This window comes from Onychostoma macrolepis, chromosome 17 (assembly GCF_012432095.1).
Source record: "Onychostoma macrolepis isolate SWU-2019 chromosome 17, ASM1243209v1, whole genome shotgun sequence".
NCBI lineage: Eukaryota > Metazoa > Chordata > Actinopteri > Cypriniformes > Cyprinidae > Onychostoma > Onychostoma macrolepis.
In genome coordinates, this window is record NC_081171.1 from 21,075,130 (window position 1) to 21,092,987 (window position 17,858).

The window sequence follows — 17,858 nt, forward strand, 5'->3', positions numbered from 1 at the left end:
AAACTGTGAAGCAATTCAGATCTATTTAATGGCATATGTGATTCAGTCCACCACTAAAACTGTGTGTTATGTTGTTTTTTAGGGGGAAATGCTGTGTTACACTTCTGAATGAGACGGAGGCCCTCAAGTCCTATTTAGACAGAGAGGTGAGTGTCATAGCATGCCGAGGTATTTCTACGCATGTGCAAATGCTTTTGTTTGCATGAATTTGCTTTTCGCTCTCTGTTCACAGTATGTCTGCAAGAGGGAAATGTTTATCTGACGTGTGTGTGAGTGTGTGTATGAGAGCTAGTTTGAGTCCCGATCCAAATGAATAATTCAGTGTGTTGACCCAGTATGTTCCTCCTCATATTTAGTAATGAGGAGACTGGAGACTCTACAAAGAGTCAAGCCGGTCCTCTAATATCTCAAACACTGGCCTTCACCGGTTCATTTGTCTGTGTTTATATTAAAGGCCAGGAACATACTTAACGCTTAAGCTTGGTCAACGCATTACAAGCGTGCTGTACTTGGTGTGCGTTCTTGTCTTTGATGCAACGATGCACACAATTAAGCTTAGCATTTGTGTACTTTAAAGCAGTATGTTTTTGGTCTTAATCAAGGTGTCTCTTGGTTTTGCAGGATGCCTTTTTCTACTCATTGGTATACGACCCTCAGCAGAAGACTCTGCTGGCTGATAAGGGAGAGATCAGAGTGGGAAATAAGTACCAGGCTGACATCACTGACCTCCTCAAAGAGGGTAAGACGTCTCTTCGCCTTATTGAGTTAGACATGGTCAAAGCTCTGAGCTCTGACCATTAACACACCACATATTTTTTCATATTTTCTCAAATTGTATTTCTCTTCATCACTCATCATATTAACATTTAACAAAAATATCAAGCAGCACAAGTGTTTTCAACATTGAAAATAATACATGTTTCTTGAGTAGCAAATCATCATATTAGAATGATTTCTGAAGGTTCACACTGAAGACTGGATGCTAAAAATTCAGCTTTGCCAACACAGAAATAAATTACATTTTGAAATATATTTACATAGAAACACTTTTTTTTTTTTATTACTATCTTACTTTATTTTAGTCAAATTGTTGAGCATAAGAGACTTCTTTTTAAAAAAAAGCTTGATTATTCGATACTTTTGATTGGTAATGTATATTTTATAGCAAACATGACTGGAATTCTTAATACAGACTAGTGTAATAGTGGTTTTTAAGGGTTTGTTTTAAATGATAAAAAAACCTTTATTTCATGGGACACAGACATTTTCTTTTTTAAATATACTGGTTGCTGATTACTGTTCAGTTACGTTGAATAGGAACTGGAGCTTTCAACTTTACAAATTATTCAGACCATTGAGAAACAAAGCTTGCTTTTCCCAAAAGCATCATAAAAATAAGTAGATAATAGAAACCATTGCCACCCATTGCTTTCTAGAGAAAACAGCTCAGATCGGTTTAATTTGTTTGCAGATCATTTAGAGCAGTTTGTGTGAACTGAATCAACTGATCCACTGAGAAGATCCAACACAAAAGGAACAGTTTGATCATGAATCACCCCAATCAATTACAGATAGATTAATATTGTTTCTTTCTTATGTTGAGCATAAAAAGATATTTTGAAGAATGCTGGTAATCAAACAGTTGATGGTCCCTATTGACTTAGTAGTATTTATTTTCTACTATAGAAGTCGATGGGGACCAACAACTGTTTGGTTCTACAAAATAACTTGAAGTATCTTCTTTTGTGTTTAACATAAGAAAGAAACTTATACAGGATTGGAACGACAATTTTCATTTTTGGTTGAACTATTCCTTTAATGATGGACAAAATAGATATAGTACTGTATGTCACAATAGAGAAAAATGATGATCGCAATTTAATGCAGACTTTAATGCCCAATGGGAATCGTTTCAAAATGCCAGATAGAACCCAATTAAACATCCTGGTCATTATATTGGTTGCCCAGTAATGCTGCTTACACTAATTGTAAGAACTAAATTAAATTCACATTAGATGAACGATGGCTTCAGGAAGAAAGTGAAACAAAAGTCTCATTTTAAAGCAGTGTCCTGTAGTGAATGTGGTCTGTGGGTGTTGGTTTGTCAGGAGAGGATGATGGTCGGGAGCTGGAAAAACTGGAGGAGAAGGTGTGGGATCCTAGCCACCCCCTCACCGAGAAACAGATCGACCAGTTCCTCGTCGTGGCTCGGTAAGATTCTGCAGCGTGAACAAATTTGCAGTTTTTTAGTGAACAGAACATTGAGTTTTAAAGACAATAAACAACAAAAACCTCAGCTGTGAAATTCTGAAGATGCCTCCCAAATAATATCTTTTTATTTTTATTTTTTTGAACCACTCTATACCCTGTTATTTCAAACTGCATATTTTGCTCGCTCGCACTCACTCATTCTCTTTCACATTTTTTCCCTCTCTTTCTCAAACTTCCCCAACCCCCCTCCCCTGCAGGTCTGTGGGTACGTTTGCGCGGGCTTTAGACTGCAGCAGTTCAGTTCGGCAGCCCAGTCTGCACATGAGCGCTGCGGCAGCCTCCAGAGACATCACACTGGTACGGCACATCTCACATTCTCACACACTCGCACACTCCACACGCTGCTGGAAGATTTCACACTTTAGTTAAGCTCAGCAGGTTCATACTAATTAATGGCAGACATTTACAGGGAAAAAAAACAACAACAACTTTTTGGATCATTTGTCCAATTCTGAAACTGGTTGTAAATGCAAATTTTACAGTATAATATATTATAATATTTTATATATAACATTACTTATAGTGAATTACACATCAAATGTTGTATTGTAGCCGGATAATATTATATTATATTATAATCCTGTCATAAAAGAGGCATAATAAATGTCTTTTCTCATTTTGTCGATGAGGCTTGCTAATACAATACATAATCCAATATATTTTGCTTTTATAGTGAATTAAACATCAAATGTTGTATTGTAGCCAGATAATATTATATTATATTATATTATTAATCCTGTCATAAAAGAGGCATAATAAATGTCTTTTCTCATCTTGTTTTACAGTCTAGCTAATACAATACATCATACCGAACGTCTCAATGATGCTTTTTCATCATGATATTATTTTCATCTTTTTTTTTTTTTGGATGTAATTTAGCTTTCGTCTGATAACCTGGACTGATAACCTAGAATATCAGACACTGGAAACTAATGTTTGTTTTTTTGTCTGAAAGAGAAAATAGGCTGCAAATTTTAACAGAAGTAATTCATATCTGATAACAGTATTTGGAGAAGCAAAATGTGCATGAAAAAAAAATCCAATTAATTAGTTAATGTAAATGATGACTGTTTTAGGATGATATATTGATAGGAAAGAGATTACACTGAAGCATATTGCAGTCAAAATTCAAATTCAATTATAAATTCAGTTTGTATCCATGAACTAGCGCAGAGAGTGAAAAGCTATTTAAACGAACATCTAAAAAAGGAACTAGCTCTCATGTTCCTTTCTTTTAGAAATGGAAAATAAGCCTTTTGTCTTTTGCTGTGTAAGTACAGATGTGTGTTTATCAGTCAATTTTAAGATTTAGACATTTTATGTTAGTATTCTGTCATAATAGTCAACAAAAACACCTACTCTGTTTGTAATAGTTTATTTAAAGTCCAAATTGTATTAAACAACCCAGACTGAATGATTACATGACTAATTGTACTGTTTTGAGTTTAAATGTTATTTCTTTGTCACAAATTCAAGGAAAAAACGTGTAATGAATTATACAAATACATTAGAATGGATTGTTTTATTAATTAAATGTATAGTTATTTCAGGCAAAGTCTACTTTAAAATGAGCATTTTTGGTTTTGGCATCAGTCTGTGTTTCCATTTTGCATAAAGGTAAAGTGTGCCAAAGTTCACCAAAAATAATTATACAAATAAGAACTGTTACACACAGCTTTCATGAATGCCATTGGTCAGTCAAACTCACGCCATTGGTTGAGTCAGTGTTTCCGTCAGGATGCTCAAACTCATAATTTTAGTGGCAAAGTGATTAGAATTTAAAGTGCACAGTGATCATAATCATCTCAAATAATCACAATTAGATCAAATAATCTCCACCAGGCGATTATGTAATAATTGCGACAGGCCTATTGCCAGCTTTATGTTCAGTTTTAGCCTATAGGCTGTACGAGAAGAACATCAGAGCACGGTTTCACTCTCCAGCCACCCAACTCTGCCCGTTGTGTACAAAACATGAAGGAAAGACGCCAGAGGGCAACATCCCCATGCATAAACATACACACTCTCATGCTGCCCACACGATTCCTCTTCATCTAGTGTCAGTGTTGTGTTGTTCCCAGGATTGAGCAATTCAGATTTTCTGCAGAAAACAATGGAGTGTTTGGTGATGAATCTTGGATTTGAGCCATCATTTATGATGTGTTTTTATTTCAAATTCTATTTTTACAGTTTCACGCCATGGACACGTTGCATAAGAATGGCTACGACATGACGCGGGCCATTGCGGCGCTGGTACCCCAGGGTGGTCCGGTGCTCTGCCGGGATGAAATGGAGGAATGGAGCGCATCCGAAGCCAACCTGTTTGAGGAAGCGCTTGAGAAATACGGCAAGGACTTCACTGACATCCAACAAGACTTTGTAAGTTTGTGTTTACGCAAGCAGAAGGGTGATCAGACTGAATTTCTTCAGTTTGTACTACAGCATAGCGTGGCTTTGAAAAGATTTGAACAGCATATGCTAAGGTAATTGTGGCAGTAATGACTGATAAACTGCCTTTGTTCAGGGGACAGCGAGTGTGCCAAGTGAGCGTTTAACTCTGCCATCTGGTGGTCGATGGGTGTATGTGCAGCATTGAGTGTTTCGGCTCTGGGTTTCAGTTAGAAATCTCTACTTAGAGAAACAGGGAGGAGCCAGGCATGGAAAATGGGCACACCCTTAAGAAGTCAACCAAGCTTATTCAGGGACACAAAGGATGGGAAATGGAGCTGGAATTCTGTTTGCCATCATGAACCAATTTGCTCTAAAAAAGATTCCTTTCACCAAAAATGAAAATTGTCACCATTTACTCACTCGTTTGATGTTGCTTTTTAAATCCATACAATTTCCTTCTGTGGAACAAAACAATTAAAATGTTATGCAAAAACACTTGTCAAAAAGTGACAAAAACGCCAAAAAAGCTCCATAAAAGAGTCCATATGACTCCATATAAAAAAAACTGTATTAAACAGACCAAAATGTTAATTATTATTCACTCATAGTCTACACCTGCAGTAAGCTGCAACTCAAGAGCCACTGCAGCTGCATCAGTCAGTGATTTGAACAGTTTTAATGTGTGAGACTCGTTCACTGATCCGTTTCTCAAGTTCAACTTAATGATCTGACTCCGTGATCTAGTCACAGTGGTTCCGAGTTAAAAGGTTTTAAAATGTCATTCCAAACATAGACTTTTGTTCATCTTCAGAACACAAATGAAGATACTTTTTTGATATTCTCTTCTTTTTTGTCCATTTATTGAAAGTCCAAAATGTCAATGTCTTTATAAAAGTCAAAGATTTGGTTTGCGTGGAGGAACAGAAATCTCTCAGATTGAAAATATCTTCATTCGCCTTCCAAAGATAAATGCAAGTCCTATGAGTTTGGAAAGACATGAAGATAACTAAATTATCGTAACCTTGTAATCTACCCATTGTAAATAGGGGGTTAAATATAATAAACAGCAATTTGTTAATGATTTTAGTGATGTATTCATTCTAAACGATCTTTTATTTTCCTATTTCAGCTTCCTTGGAAGTCTCTGACCAGCATCATTGAGTATTACTACATGTGGAAGACCACAGACAGATACGTTCAGCAGGTAATCCAACACTGCTGTCTCAAGTCTCTGTGTACAGGTAGAAAGCCTAGATAGTTTTCACATTGAGACTAACTGGATCTTGTTTCATACAGAAACGATTAAAAGCAGCCGAGGCTGAGAGCAAGTTGAAGCAGGTTTATATCCCAAACTAGTGAGTATTTCAACAGGTCGAAGTTCAACCCTGGATTTTGCATTTCACCATAAGCTTTGAGTGATTGCACTTTTACCAGATGAAATCCAGTAACCGTCATGGCCTTTTTTTCTACAGTAACAAGCCCAACCCTAACCAGTTGAGCATGAATAGTGTGAAGCCAGGGCTCGTGAATGGAGCAGGGGTGCTTCCAGGAGCACCAGGCCAGCCCGTCGGATTGGGCAGAGCATGCGAGAGCTGTTACAGTGAGTATCTGAGACGCTCTCAAGTACTTTGAATGTTAAAGGTTACATTAAACTGACAGGACGAAGTATTTGTACAGATAAGTCATGTTAGTCAAGATTTCTCCCATCAAAAAGTCGTCATATAGTTTTCCCTGACATAGAATTAAAGGGATAGTTCACCCAGAAATGAAAATTCTGTCATTACTCACTCATGTCGTTCCAAACCCATAAGACCTTTGTTCATCTTCAGAACACAAATTAAGATATTTTTGATGAAATCCGAGAGCTCTCTGACCCTCCGTAGACAGCAACGCAACTACCACGTTCAAGACCCAGAAAGGTATTAAGGAAGGGTACGTTCACAACAAAAAAGGTTTTCTTTACCGTTTTTCACGTACAGACAACAACATTGTCAAATCGATCCCATTCACACAGATTTGCACTAAAACTTTAAAATGCTGTATTATGCATGCCAGGCCAGTATTTGACCATGTCACTTTGTAAAGAAATATTACACAAGCATATAATATGCATGCTCCCAATATCACTGTTTTCACAAATTTGAGTTTTTGTCGGTATTGTTTTCAAAAACTTGCTCTTGGACACCCGTTTTCAAAACTTTGCATTTTCAGACCCACTAAATGCCTTTTATCATGTAAGTGAACGGCCAAAATGCATAAAAAGTTTTCCATTTTTAATTAAAATGTTTGTTAAAATTTGTTTTACCGTAAGTTTAATAAAGCTCAAATAAAATAAAATTAGAAATGATGCCTTGGCAACTAAATAAAATGCATTAATAAAAATAATTATAGTTAAATATAAATATTGGGGGGGAAAAACAATAATGATGACAAAAGCACAGCAAAATTATTAATTTAAACTAAAAATAAAAAAGCTAATTCAAAATATTAATAAATACAAATAAAAATAATACTATAGTAACACAATGTAAATTAAATCTATTATGATTGATTAACCTCTTGAAATAATTGCACATGAAATAAGCAAGTAATAATGTCCCAACCAGTACAAGCTGAATACAATAAAGTAGCTTAGCACTGATTTGATTTTTATTTACTTCAAAAAAGAGAGGATAAATCCAGTTTTCTATTATATGTCAGCTTTAATATTATTTCAGGTTAAAGGTTAAACTACAGCGAGTAGAGCAGAGTGGAGTTGGAAGGAGCTTTATGTGTTTTGTCTGTGTGTAGCCACTAGCTCGTATCAGTGGTACTCATGGGGGCCGCCCAACATGCAGTGCCGACTGTGTGCCTCCTGCTGGACTTACTGGAAAAAGTACGGAGGTCTGAAGATGCCAACCAGACTGGATGGAGAGAGGCCCGGACCCAACCGCAACATGGTGGGTGTAAAGTGGAATCTCTCCAAACATGCTCCACGGGGCTCCGAGTCAATTCTTGACATGAAATTCTTGCTCTCTCCCCCGAGTCCTTTTATTTAGTCTGTTTTTTCTTGTGCTGTGCAATTCTGTTTTATTATGCCTCTTTGTGACTGTTAAATGAATGCCCTGCATGAGAGAAACTTTGTCTTTCATTTATGTTTAAAAGTGAAATTCATGGACTTTAACAGAATTATAATGCAATATTTAGATTTCACTGTCACCCAGGACTTGACTTTCATCTCGCTGTCTGTGTTCAGAGTCCTCACGGTCTGCCCATGAGACACAGCGGAAGCCCAAAGTTTGCTGTTAAGACCAGACAGGCTTTCTACCTGCACACGTCTCAGCTGACGAAAGCTGCTCGACGCGTCTGCCAGGACCTGTTGAGATCCAGATATTTGGCCAGACACCCGTACATGCCTGTCAACACTGCCGCTATCAAAGCAGAGTGTGAGTGTCTGCTGTGAGACATGAACGTGGTATTTCAAGTTTGAATTGCTCTGATGGTATTTCTTATTGTGGAATTTACATATGAATCATGGGCTGTTTTTTAAACATTTTATTTTATTTTTTGGTAACACTTTACGGTAGCATTTTATTTTACAGTACGTATACTTCCGTGGTACATACATGGTAAATATCTTGTACCTACAGGCAAATGAGTGGTAACACAAGGTACTTACCGGAAGTGTATGTACATGGTAACAAATAAGAAACACGGCTGTACTGAACAGTTATACATGCATGGCAATTAGTTTGTACATACAGACAAGTGTGGGTAAGAACGGTCACTTACAGGTAGTGCCTGTACATGGTAACTAATTAGATACTTTACTGTATGTATACTAATGTATATACATCGTAAATATGTAGTACTCACGGAAAAATATGCTATTATGTGGTAACAAACAAGACACACAAAGTACTTGGTAAAGTAGTATGTGGTACTTACAAACAAGTGTGTGTTAATGTTAAATTGCTCTCCACAACAGTGCTTTCAAAGTTTGAAGAATGGGTAATTTCTGTGTAATGTTTATGTAAAATGGTGCACTTTATTTTACAGTCCTGTTTCCATATACATACTATGTACCATCTACTATCAATTACTCCATAAGTACCTTGGTCTGTGTTTATATCCCCGACTTAAGTACCGCATAACTTATTCTGTACATTAACTAATAGGTACATACACCAGTACTTGCATAGTAAGTATATGGAAATAGGACTGTAAAATAAAGTACACCATTTTACATAAACATTACACAGGAATTTTACCCATTACCCATTCTTCAAACTTTGCAAGCACTGTTGTGGAGAGCAATTTGTTGTGGACACACTTGTTTGTAAGTACTACATATTTACCATGTGTATACCAAGTACAGTATGTGGCTTGTTTGTTACCACATAAAAGCATATTTTTCCATATGTGCTACACATTTACCATGGCATGTACATACCATTAGTCTGTACAGTAATGTCTTATTAGTTACCATATACGGATACTGTAAGGACGTGCCTGTTTGTATCCACTTGTCCATAAGTACTACATATTTACCGTGTGTATATACATTAGTAAGTACAGTAAAGTATCTAATTGGTTACCATGTACATACATGCACTACCTGTAAGTAGGGATGCAGCGATTAACCGGTTTTACAATTAACCGCGCTTTAAAACGTCACGGTTAATTAATCGTAAAGGCTCCGCTACACCGAGTGTTTCTGTTGCATGGAATGGAACTGTTGAAACTTGTGCAAAATGAAAACAAAGTTACACTAGCGGTGCACCGTCTTAAAATGCCGTGCTTATCAGAGACATGGAGGCTATTAGATTAACTATGACAGAGGAACCAAACAGCGATCCTTTATTTCCACCAGAGAAATGACTGAAGTCGATAGTGTGGGACCATTTCGGGTACCTCTTCTCGCTGTGCAATAAGCGATTTTAATGCACGACGTGAAGGCAAGGATCGCCTGATGCGAAGTTCTTGAGCTCTAACATTCTGCCCGCTTCAGAGATGAAATGGTGCGGTGAGAGTGAATTAGCCTACCTGCATCTGCACGTCACTTTAAGCAATGAAGATTTGAGTTTAGTTATTTAAAGTCATGTTACCCCCTCTTTGCTGATTAATATAATGTAGCGATCCACGTTGACAACACGTTTCTGTCCTCCTTGTGTGGGCAGCTCGATCTCGATCTCACAAACAAAATAATAGATATTTTCTCAGGCCATATGTAAAATCAGATGAATAAAGATTATTAAAATTAATAAGTATGGATGAAAATTGATTACAATAATAGTTTAGTTTATTCCCCTCGTTAGTAACAGTGCCCTCTGTGGGATAAAGTTAATATTAGTCTCATATTTTATCATTTTATATTTATATTTATCATCCCTGTTATAGTATTATTCATAAGTCAATTTATTTTTCACCATCTTTCCAAGTTCTGTACCTCAGGTCCAAAAGAAATGAAAACACCAAATATGTTTGTGATCTATTTCCATTTGTTATTTTCAAAAGGGAAATACTGACATGGATGTTTACAGAGCAGAGGTCACGTTTTTTAATTCCAATAGGAGAGATGTACTTTTTTTTGTGCTGTATTATTGGTTACTGTGTTATTTCTGTTTCAAAAGGCAGCAATCAATAACACTTTAATATCTAAAGAGTGTTTATGTGATTTTATGTTGTGAAATGAATACATGCATAATAATCGTGTAACCGTGATTATTCCTCAGACTATAATCGTACCAACAAAATCAATAATCGTTGCATCCCTAATTGTAAGTGACTGTTCTTACACACACTGTATGTACAAACTAATTACCATGTATGTACGACTGTTCAGTACAGCCATGTTTCTTATTTGTTACCATGTACATACACCTCAGGTAAGTACCTTGTGTTACCATACATTTGCCTGTAGGTATACAATATTTGCCATGTATGTACCAGGGAAGTACACGTACTGTAAAATAAGGTTCATTTAGTTAACATTAGTTAACATGAACTAAGAATTAACAGTACTTCCACAGCATTTATTAATCTTAATGCTAATTTCAGCATTTACTAACGCATTATTAAAATCGCAAGTTGTGTTTGTTAACATTAGTTAATGCACTTTGAACTAACAATGAACGACTATTTTTATTAACTAACATTAACAAACATGAATAAATAGTGTAATAAATGTATTGTTCATTGTTTATTCATGTTAGTTAATACATTAACTAATGTTAACAAATGACACCTTATTGTAAAGTGTTACTTTTTTTTTTTTTTTTTTAATTGTGGGTTAATGAATGGAAAAAACTGTGTTTAAAAATCTAGTTTAAAACACGTGTACCAAATTTTTGAAAATGTACTTTTTTGTGTTTTTGTTTTTCACACAGTTTTCATATTAATAATTTTCTAGGATTAATAATACATTTTAAATCTCCTTCACTGTTTTTTTTTTTTTTTTTAAGTAAATTCCGGTAACAGTTTACAATAAGGTTCCATTTGTTAACATTATTTAACCACATTAGTTAAAGTAACAATGAAAATACTTCTAAGGCATTTATTAATCTTAGTTAATGTTGATTCAAACATTTACTAATACATTATTAAAATCAAAAGTTGTATCTGTTAATGGTATTTAATGGACCAGAGCTAACATGGACTAACAATGAACAGTTGTATTTGTATTAACAAAAATACTGTAACAAATGTATTGCTTAGTGTTAGTTAATGCATTAAATATAGTTAACAAATGGAACCTCATTGTAAAGTGTTACCGAAATTCTAATAAAACAAAATTATGCATGTGTGAATAAAAATTTACAGATTATGCTAAACTATCTTTACTGCATTCTTTTAAATAGGCTCTTTGTGTCTTTGTACCACCCTGAATCGCCTGAATGAATATACATATTCATAAAATAAACTCTTAATTAAAAAGAGAGTTGTGTCATTGACCCTGTACTGAATTACCACAGTAATTTGAACCTGATTAGAATACATGATTTTAATGGCGTTTCTTTTTGACACATTTCAGGTGCGGTTAGGTTGCCAGATATGTCCAAAAAGCCTCCATCTCTAAAGCAGACAGTAAGGAAGCCTTTAGAGTCAGTGGTCAGATATCTGGGTGAGTGAAGCTGACTTTCCTTCAGAATCTTTTCAGATTTTCAAGCAAACACATTTTAATCATGTCTTTTCAAACCGTGTTCCAGAGGCCCACCCCTGCCCACCTAAATCAGATCCTCCACGAGGAGCCACCATTTCCATGGGCAGCCTGACACCCATCAAATCCACGCCCATCCTCAACAACGGCTCCCCAACCATCCTGGGCAAACGCAGCTACGAGCAGCACAACGGTTTGGATGGTAAGCCATCTTCGGGTTTCTGTGCTGCCCACACAACACACTCTCTTCCTACTCTTCTTGCAATGTCTCATTCACTTGTCTTAAACTCTCCCACTCGTATCTTCACCAACCCCCATACAGGAAAACACACACACACACACACATGCTACTTTAATCTCTGAATGGCTTTCAGGGTTGTCATGGTAACGGATCAGCAGTGACTCACATGGATCATTAGTCCTGCGGGAGATCAGACCCCAAAACACAGACTAAAGGCACCGTAACCGTCGATTCAAAAGGAGGGCTTCCCGAGCACGTGGCGCGGATGTTAGGAACACTTATGTATGCTCCCCTGTCACATTGTGCTTCATTACCCTCTTGTCTCTATGAAGGCTTTGGAGGGAAACCAATGTTCAGCGGTTATATAAATTCCTGATGAGCTTGGCACCATTCTGTCCAAAGCAGCAAATCCTTTTTCTTCACCCCCATGCTGCTTTTTCAGATTGCTTTTACATTTGGGGTCTTAATGCACTTATTGATGTGGTTGTGATAAATGGCACATGCTTTTTTCCATGTTGCTGTCCTCAAACTTGGTCCTTGGTGGTGTGAGCCGCATGCATTATGTAAAGGATGGGGTTAGCAGAAGAGTGCATGTAGTACCTCTTAGAACCAGTAGGGTGACATGAGTCTTCAGGGTGAACTGCTCATGAAACTATAGAATGGAACAGTGTCTGGAGACTCAGTCAGAGGCGTCATGCCCATTCAGACTGAGGGGGCACGTGGATTTTGAATGTAGCTTACAAAAGATAGCCGAATAATATTTTTTTTATTTCATACAATCACACAATTGTACACTGCACGTGATTAGAGCGTGCAGTGTTGCACAGCATCAGCTGCTAAATTCAAATCTGCGTTTGTGCTTTGGCTGCCGCTGAGCCAGAGACAGCTCGGCATATTATAACCAATCACACATGATTCTGTTGAGCTCATGAATGCAATAGCCAATCAGAGGCGTTCAGATGAGTCATCGCTGAAATGCTGGTGTTCTGTTCACTCGCTTGCTGAAGGAGTTCTTTTCTCTGACGATTATCTCATCAGAAACAACAAAGTGCAGATGTGTGTATGAAGTAGGATATTCATTTCACAGTGTAAACGGCTTCAGTGATTATAAAAAGAGTTTTGAGAGTGCTTAATGTTTTTTTGATAATGTAAATGTTCTTTGTTTTCTTTCTGTACAATGAAAGTATTATAATTAGTAAATTACAATGTTTTTATTAAATTCACATTAAGTACAAAGTCAGTCGTATTAAAAATATTTTATGGCATGACACCCATATCTGGTACTTAAGTAAAAAGATGGGGTTTTATGCGTAGTTAATAGATTACACTATTAGGTTACTTTGCCCATCACCCGTTATAGATCAATTCATCTATAAAGTATTTACTTTCTATTTTAATAATCTAGTACTTAATAATCTATTTGCTTTCACTTATTTGAGAATCAAGATATTTCATGATATTGTTAACACATTTGGGAATATTTCGAATAAAAGGGAAAATATAAATAAAACATATGCTTATATCATGTGTACTTATATGGCTGCTGTGTGTCACATGACAAGCATGACAACCACTATATTATATTATGTTATATTATATTTGTTTAACCCTTGTCCCTTGTTTATCCTGAACAGTTAAACTGCCTGCTATTCTTCAGAAAAATCCTTCAGGTCCCACAAATTCTTTGGTTTTCTAGCATTTTTGTGTATTTGAACCCTTTCCAACAATGACTGTATGATTTTGAGATCCATCTTTTCACACGGAGGACAACTGAGGGACTCATATGCAACTATTACAGAAGGTTCAAATGCTCACTGATGCTCCAGAAGGAAAACCCATGCATTAAGAGCCGGGGGTGAAAACTTTTGAACAGAATGGAGATGTGTACATTTTACTTATTTTGCCTAAATATCATATTTTATCATTTAGGACTGCCCTTCAGAGGCTACAGAAGATACTTACATGTTTCCCAGAAGATAAAATAAGTTAAATTTACCCTGATCTTCAAATTCAAATGCATGGTTTTTGTATATGTAAATTGTTAGGTGTAAATGCATTTTACCAACATGTATAGATGGATTTATCTCCTCTCTTTCTCTCTACATGTGTGTCAGGGTCCAAACCCAAAGTTCTGGCTCCTCAGTGGGAAATAATGGCCAAGAGGGTGTCTGAACCAGGCCGAACTCCCTCTGGCCTGCAGGATGAGGTTCATGAGCTGGACTGACCTCTGCTTTGACAACTGACTGCTACACTCTGGCCAGATGAGCAGGTACAGCTCTCATGACCATTTCTAATGCACATTTTTTTCAACAGGTACATTTAGTAGATATTCTAATAAAATTGAGCTTTAAAAATGCTTTCAAAAACCCTTCCATCAGATATAAAATATGTATATACACTACTGTTCAAAAGTGACAGTAAAGGCATTTATAGTTACATAAGATTTCTGTTTCAAATAAAATGCTGTTTCGCACTTTCTTTTCCTAGAAGAATCTTGAAAATTTTTTTTTTAAATTAATGGTTTCCACAAACATTTTAAGCAGCACAACAGTTTATTTTTTATTTTTACATGAATAATGATCATTACTATATAATAACCAGGGTTTAAAGATCTCTGGCGTGTGGGGTTTGGCAGCGTAAAAAAGATAGTCCTACATTTAAAATAACTTGTTGATATCATGTTCGAGTTCATGAGTTCAGCTTTCACTCTCAACCAAACTAACATTACTAGCCGTCAGAAGTTTTTGCTCTTATAAACACGAGACGTGCATAATAGCAGAGGAATGGAAAAGAAGCGGCTGCGTCTCGAGCACGTGACACATTGAAAAAGCTGCGAGGCGCAATGGTCAAAAATGTCTATCTAGCTCCATGTTTACATAGAAAAGCTATTAAAAAAGCAGCAGAGCTTTGTAAACAGCTCAAAATAATCTCCATAAGAACTACCTAACATTACTACCTACTAACCTGCCCTCTGCAGGTATTTTTTTTTTATAATATAGACATATTACATGTATTTTAACAGTGAAACCATGTAATTAACAATAAAACCGTGTAATTACTTGGTTTTGATGCTTTATTTGAGCCAATTATTATTGCCTCACATTAGTTTATATATAAATAGTCATATTAAAGCCTGTTTTTCAGCTCATAATTTTCCAAGTGTGTGATACAGCTTTCTTCCTTCAGGTCAATCTCATATTCGTGAGAAAAAAAAATCAGTTTGAATAAGGAAAGCGGTATCTTTGCCATAGTATCCTTTCAAATGTTAGTTAATGTCATTGCATTCTTTGCGTGTGCAGCACTTTATTTGTACCATTTTGTTTTATTAGTTTATTTATCAGGTAGTTTCAAGGAAAATCATTTGAAAATGTTGTTTGTTTGTTTATTTGCCAAATAACCCTGTGTATGTATCCACCCCCGCAACCCCCCAACCCTCGGAAAAAAGTTCAGGCTCAGGATTTTTTTTTTGTGCTTTAATAACATTAAAAAAATACTCCTAAATTTTCATCTTTCTGGCCCATATAATTTTTTTTTTAATTATGTAACCCTTAAACTAGGGCTGTTAATTAAATTTTTAATGTCTAAATTTTGTTTATAACTTCTGAATTCTGCAAATAACTTAATTTCAATAAAATGTGGTTATATTGTTTTTAATACTCTAAATCCAATATGTTAAAGCAACAATCCGTGTCTTGTGTTGTATTACAAACTCTAAAAGCAGCTCTTTAATGCTCAATTTTCAGGTGACTCGAGAGATTTTTTCAGCTCTCAGTGACGGATGGACCTAAGAAAGGATCTGCGGTCAGAAAGCCCTGTCCAGGCGGCCCATTTTTTACAGCTGAAGCCATTGAAATGACTGCAAAGCCCTGACGTCTCCATGGGTTAAAACAGCCTGTGGCCAATCACAGGACTGATCTGATTGTATAGGACTGATTATTATTATTTACCATCGGCTGTTACTTCTGTCATTGTAATTATTATAATTATTACAATTATTATTACTGTTCTTTTTTTATCAAGTATAACCATTTTCTTTTTAATGACTTGAGAAAATGTAAGAATCTTGAACGTTTCTTGAAACGACTTGCTCCCAAACCATAATGTAAAGGTGGGACAAACTGTCATTTTTGTCTCTTGCGTTGTTTTGTAACATGACAGCTCCGCGCCGACGTGAAGGACTCTATGACGTTTCTCTTCGTTTGGATGCTTGTATTCTCCGGTTCTGTTAGTCCGTCCTGCCACAGTGGTTTAAATTATTCAGAAAGACAACGGAACGTTCTTTTTCTACCTTTTTCACGAGTATTGCAACTGCTCCTATATGTAATTTCTCTTTTGTGAATATGTAAATGAAAACAGGAGGGAGGCGTTATTGTACAGTGGTGCATTTTGGGCCTTTGGTGGTTATCAAAGCTTGTTGTAATGGATTTGCCATGCACAGCGTATTCTTTGAAATGTCTTTTTGTAAGGAAACCTCCTCAGCTCTCTCCTGCATATACGGAGAGATGATGGGAACTCTGAAAAGGTACTACCCCATTAATACAATGATGCACCTTCTTGAAAATGAGCTTGTATGGGAGTGTGGTGTTTAAGTTATTCCTCACGTATGCGCTCAGCAAATAACTGAGTGCTTCAGGCCAGGGATATGTGATACAACCCAGTTTACTCTGCAGTTGGCTTATCAAATATTGATATCTTTAGGCCAACGCAGAGCTTTGCACGCTCATCACACATTTTCCTTTCCTTTTTTTTTTTTTTAAATATTAAAATGACAAGGATGTATACACATACAACAGACTGTGGTTGTAAACATTTTTGGAAAATCTCGAAAAGTAATGTATAATTTGACACTTGCAACCAAAGATGCTGAGCTTAGCAGTGTAAAGGATGTATTTTTGGGGAATGATATTTTTATAGACGCGTTTTCATGAACTGCCATCATATCTAAAGCAGAAAAGGTAGAATATAGGCTAATTTCATTCCTTACAAAACACACATCAATTTGGAGTCACTTGTGGTGGAAAAAAATTACACAACGGATATCAGGCGAACTACATTTTAATGTTTTTCATTTGTTATTAAAGGGATATTTAATCCAAAAATAAAAAGCTGTCGTTTACTCACCCTCATGTTGTTCCAAACCTGTATAACCTGTATTTTTTCTGTGGAGTATAAAAGATATTTTAAGAAACATTTCAGCGTTTTTTGTCCATACAATGCAAGTCAATGGTACCAAACATTTGTTTACCAACGTTCTTTAAAATATCCTCTATTGATTCACTGAAATATTCAAGTCATACGGGTTTGGTACGACATAATTAAATGATGACAGAACGTTGATTTTTGGGTGAACTGTCCCGTTAAGTGAGGTTATATTTTCTAGAAAAGATTATGGTCCTGCAGCCACAGGGTTTTATGTTTATAGCTGTAAGTAAAGTCCAGGATTTTAACATAAGACACCCCATACTTAACGTGTTAATTAAAATTAATTGTGATATTGATATGCACCTGTGATTTTTAACTGATCATTTGTTTTTTATTGTATTACTGCCACATAATGAAGCACTGTTTGACATTTGCTGTGCCCTGGAGCAAAGGCACTTGGACTCGAATCTGACACGGAATCTTACATTTTGGACTTCATATGAATTAAAATGAATAAGTATAAACAAAATAAAATTAAAATAAGACATCATTTGGTTAAGGACCTAGACCTGACAAGGTGGACTCGGACCCAACAGTACCTGGACCACTGGCCCCACTGGCTGTATTCTAATCTTATACCCCAGTACTCAATATTTAAATTATGGCTTTGGTTAA

The 17,858-nt window shown here is 36.1% G+C and overlaps 1 protein-coding gene across 4 annotated transcripts in view; it reads left to right on the forward strand.

The window, feature by feature from the left end:
• The window catches only part of mta1 (metastasis associated 1), a 60,156-nt gene extending 42,617 nt beyond the window's left edge, over positions 1-17,539 (forward strand). Inside the window, exons 5-19 of one of the 4 annotated variants that reach the window (XM_058749091.1) lie at positions 83-146; positions 622-739; positions 2,109-2,211; positions 2,469-2,568; positions 4,462-4,650; positions 5,792-5,866; positions 5,959-6,017; positions 6,135-6,262; positions 7,453-7,601; positions 7,898-8,087; positions 11,675-11,764; positions 11,850-12,002; positions 13,971-14,022; positions 14,145-14,310; positions 15,785-17,539. In XM_058749091.1, the coding sequence (XP_058605074.1) occupies positions 83-146; positions 622-739; positions 2,109-2,211; positions 2,469-2,568; positions 4,462-4,650; positions 5,792-5,866; positions 5,959-6,017; positions 6,135-6,262; positions 7,453-7,601; positions 7,898-8,087; positions 11,675-11,764; positions 11,850-12,002; positions 13,971-14,022; positions 14,145-14,265 (1,591 nt within the window). In that variant the 3' untranslated portion in view covers positions 14,266-14,310; positions 15,785-17,539. Of the gene's footprint in view, positions 1-82; positions 147-621; positions 740-2,108; positions 2,212-2,468; positions 2,569-4,461; positions 4,651-5,791; positions 5,867-5,958; positions 6,018-6,134; positions 6,263-6,491; positions 7,407-7,452; positions 7,602-7,897; positions 8,088-11,674; positions 11,765-11,849; positions 12,003-13,970; positions 14,027-14,144; positions 14,311-15,784 lie in introns of those variants that run through there. The other 3 variants (XM_058749093.1, XM_058749092.1, XM_058749094.1) reach the window with 3 other exon arrangements.
• The last annotated feature ends 319 nt before the right edge of the window (positions 17,540-17,858 follow it).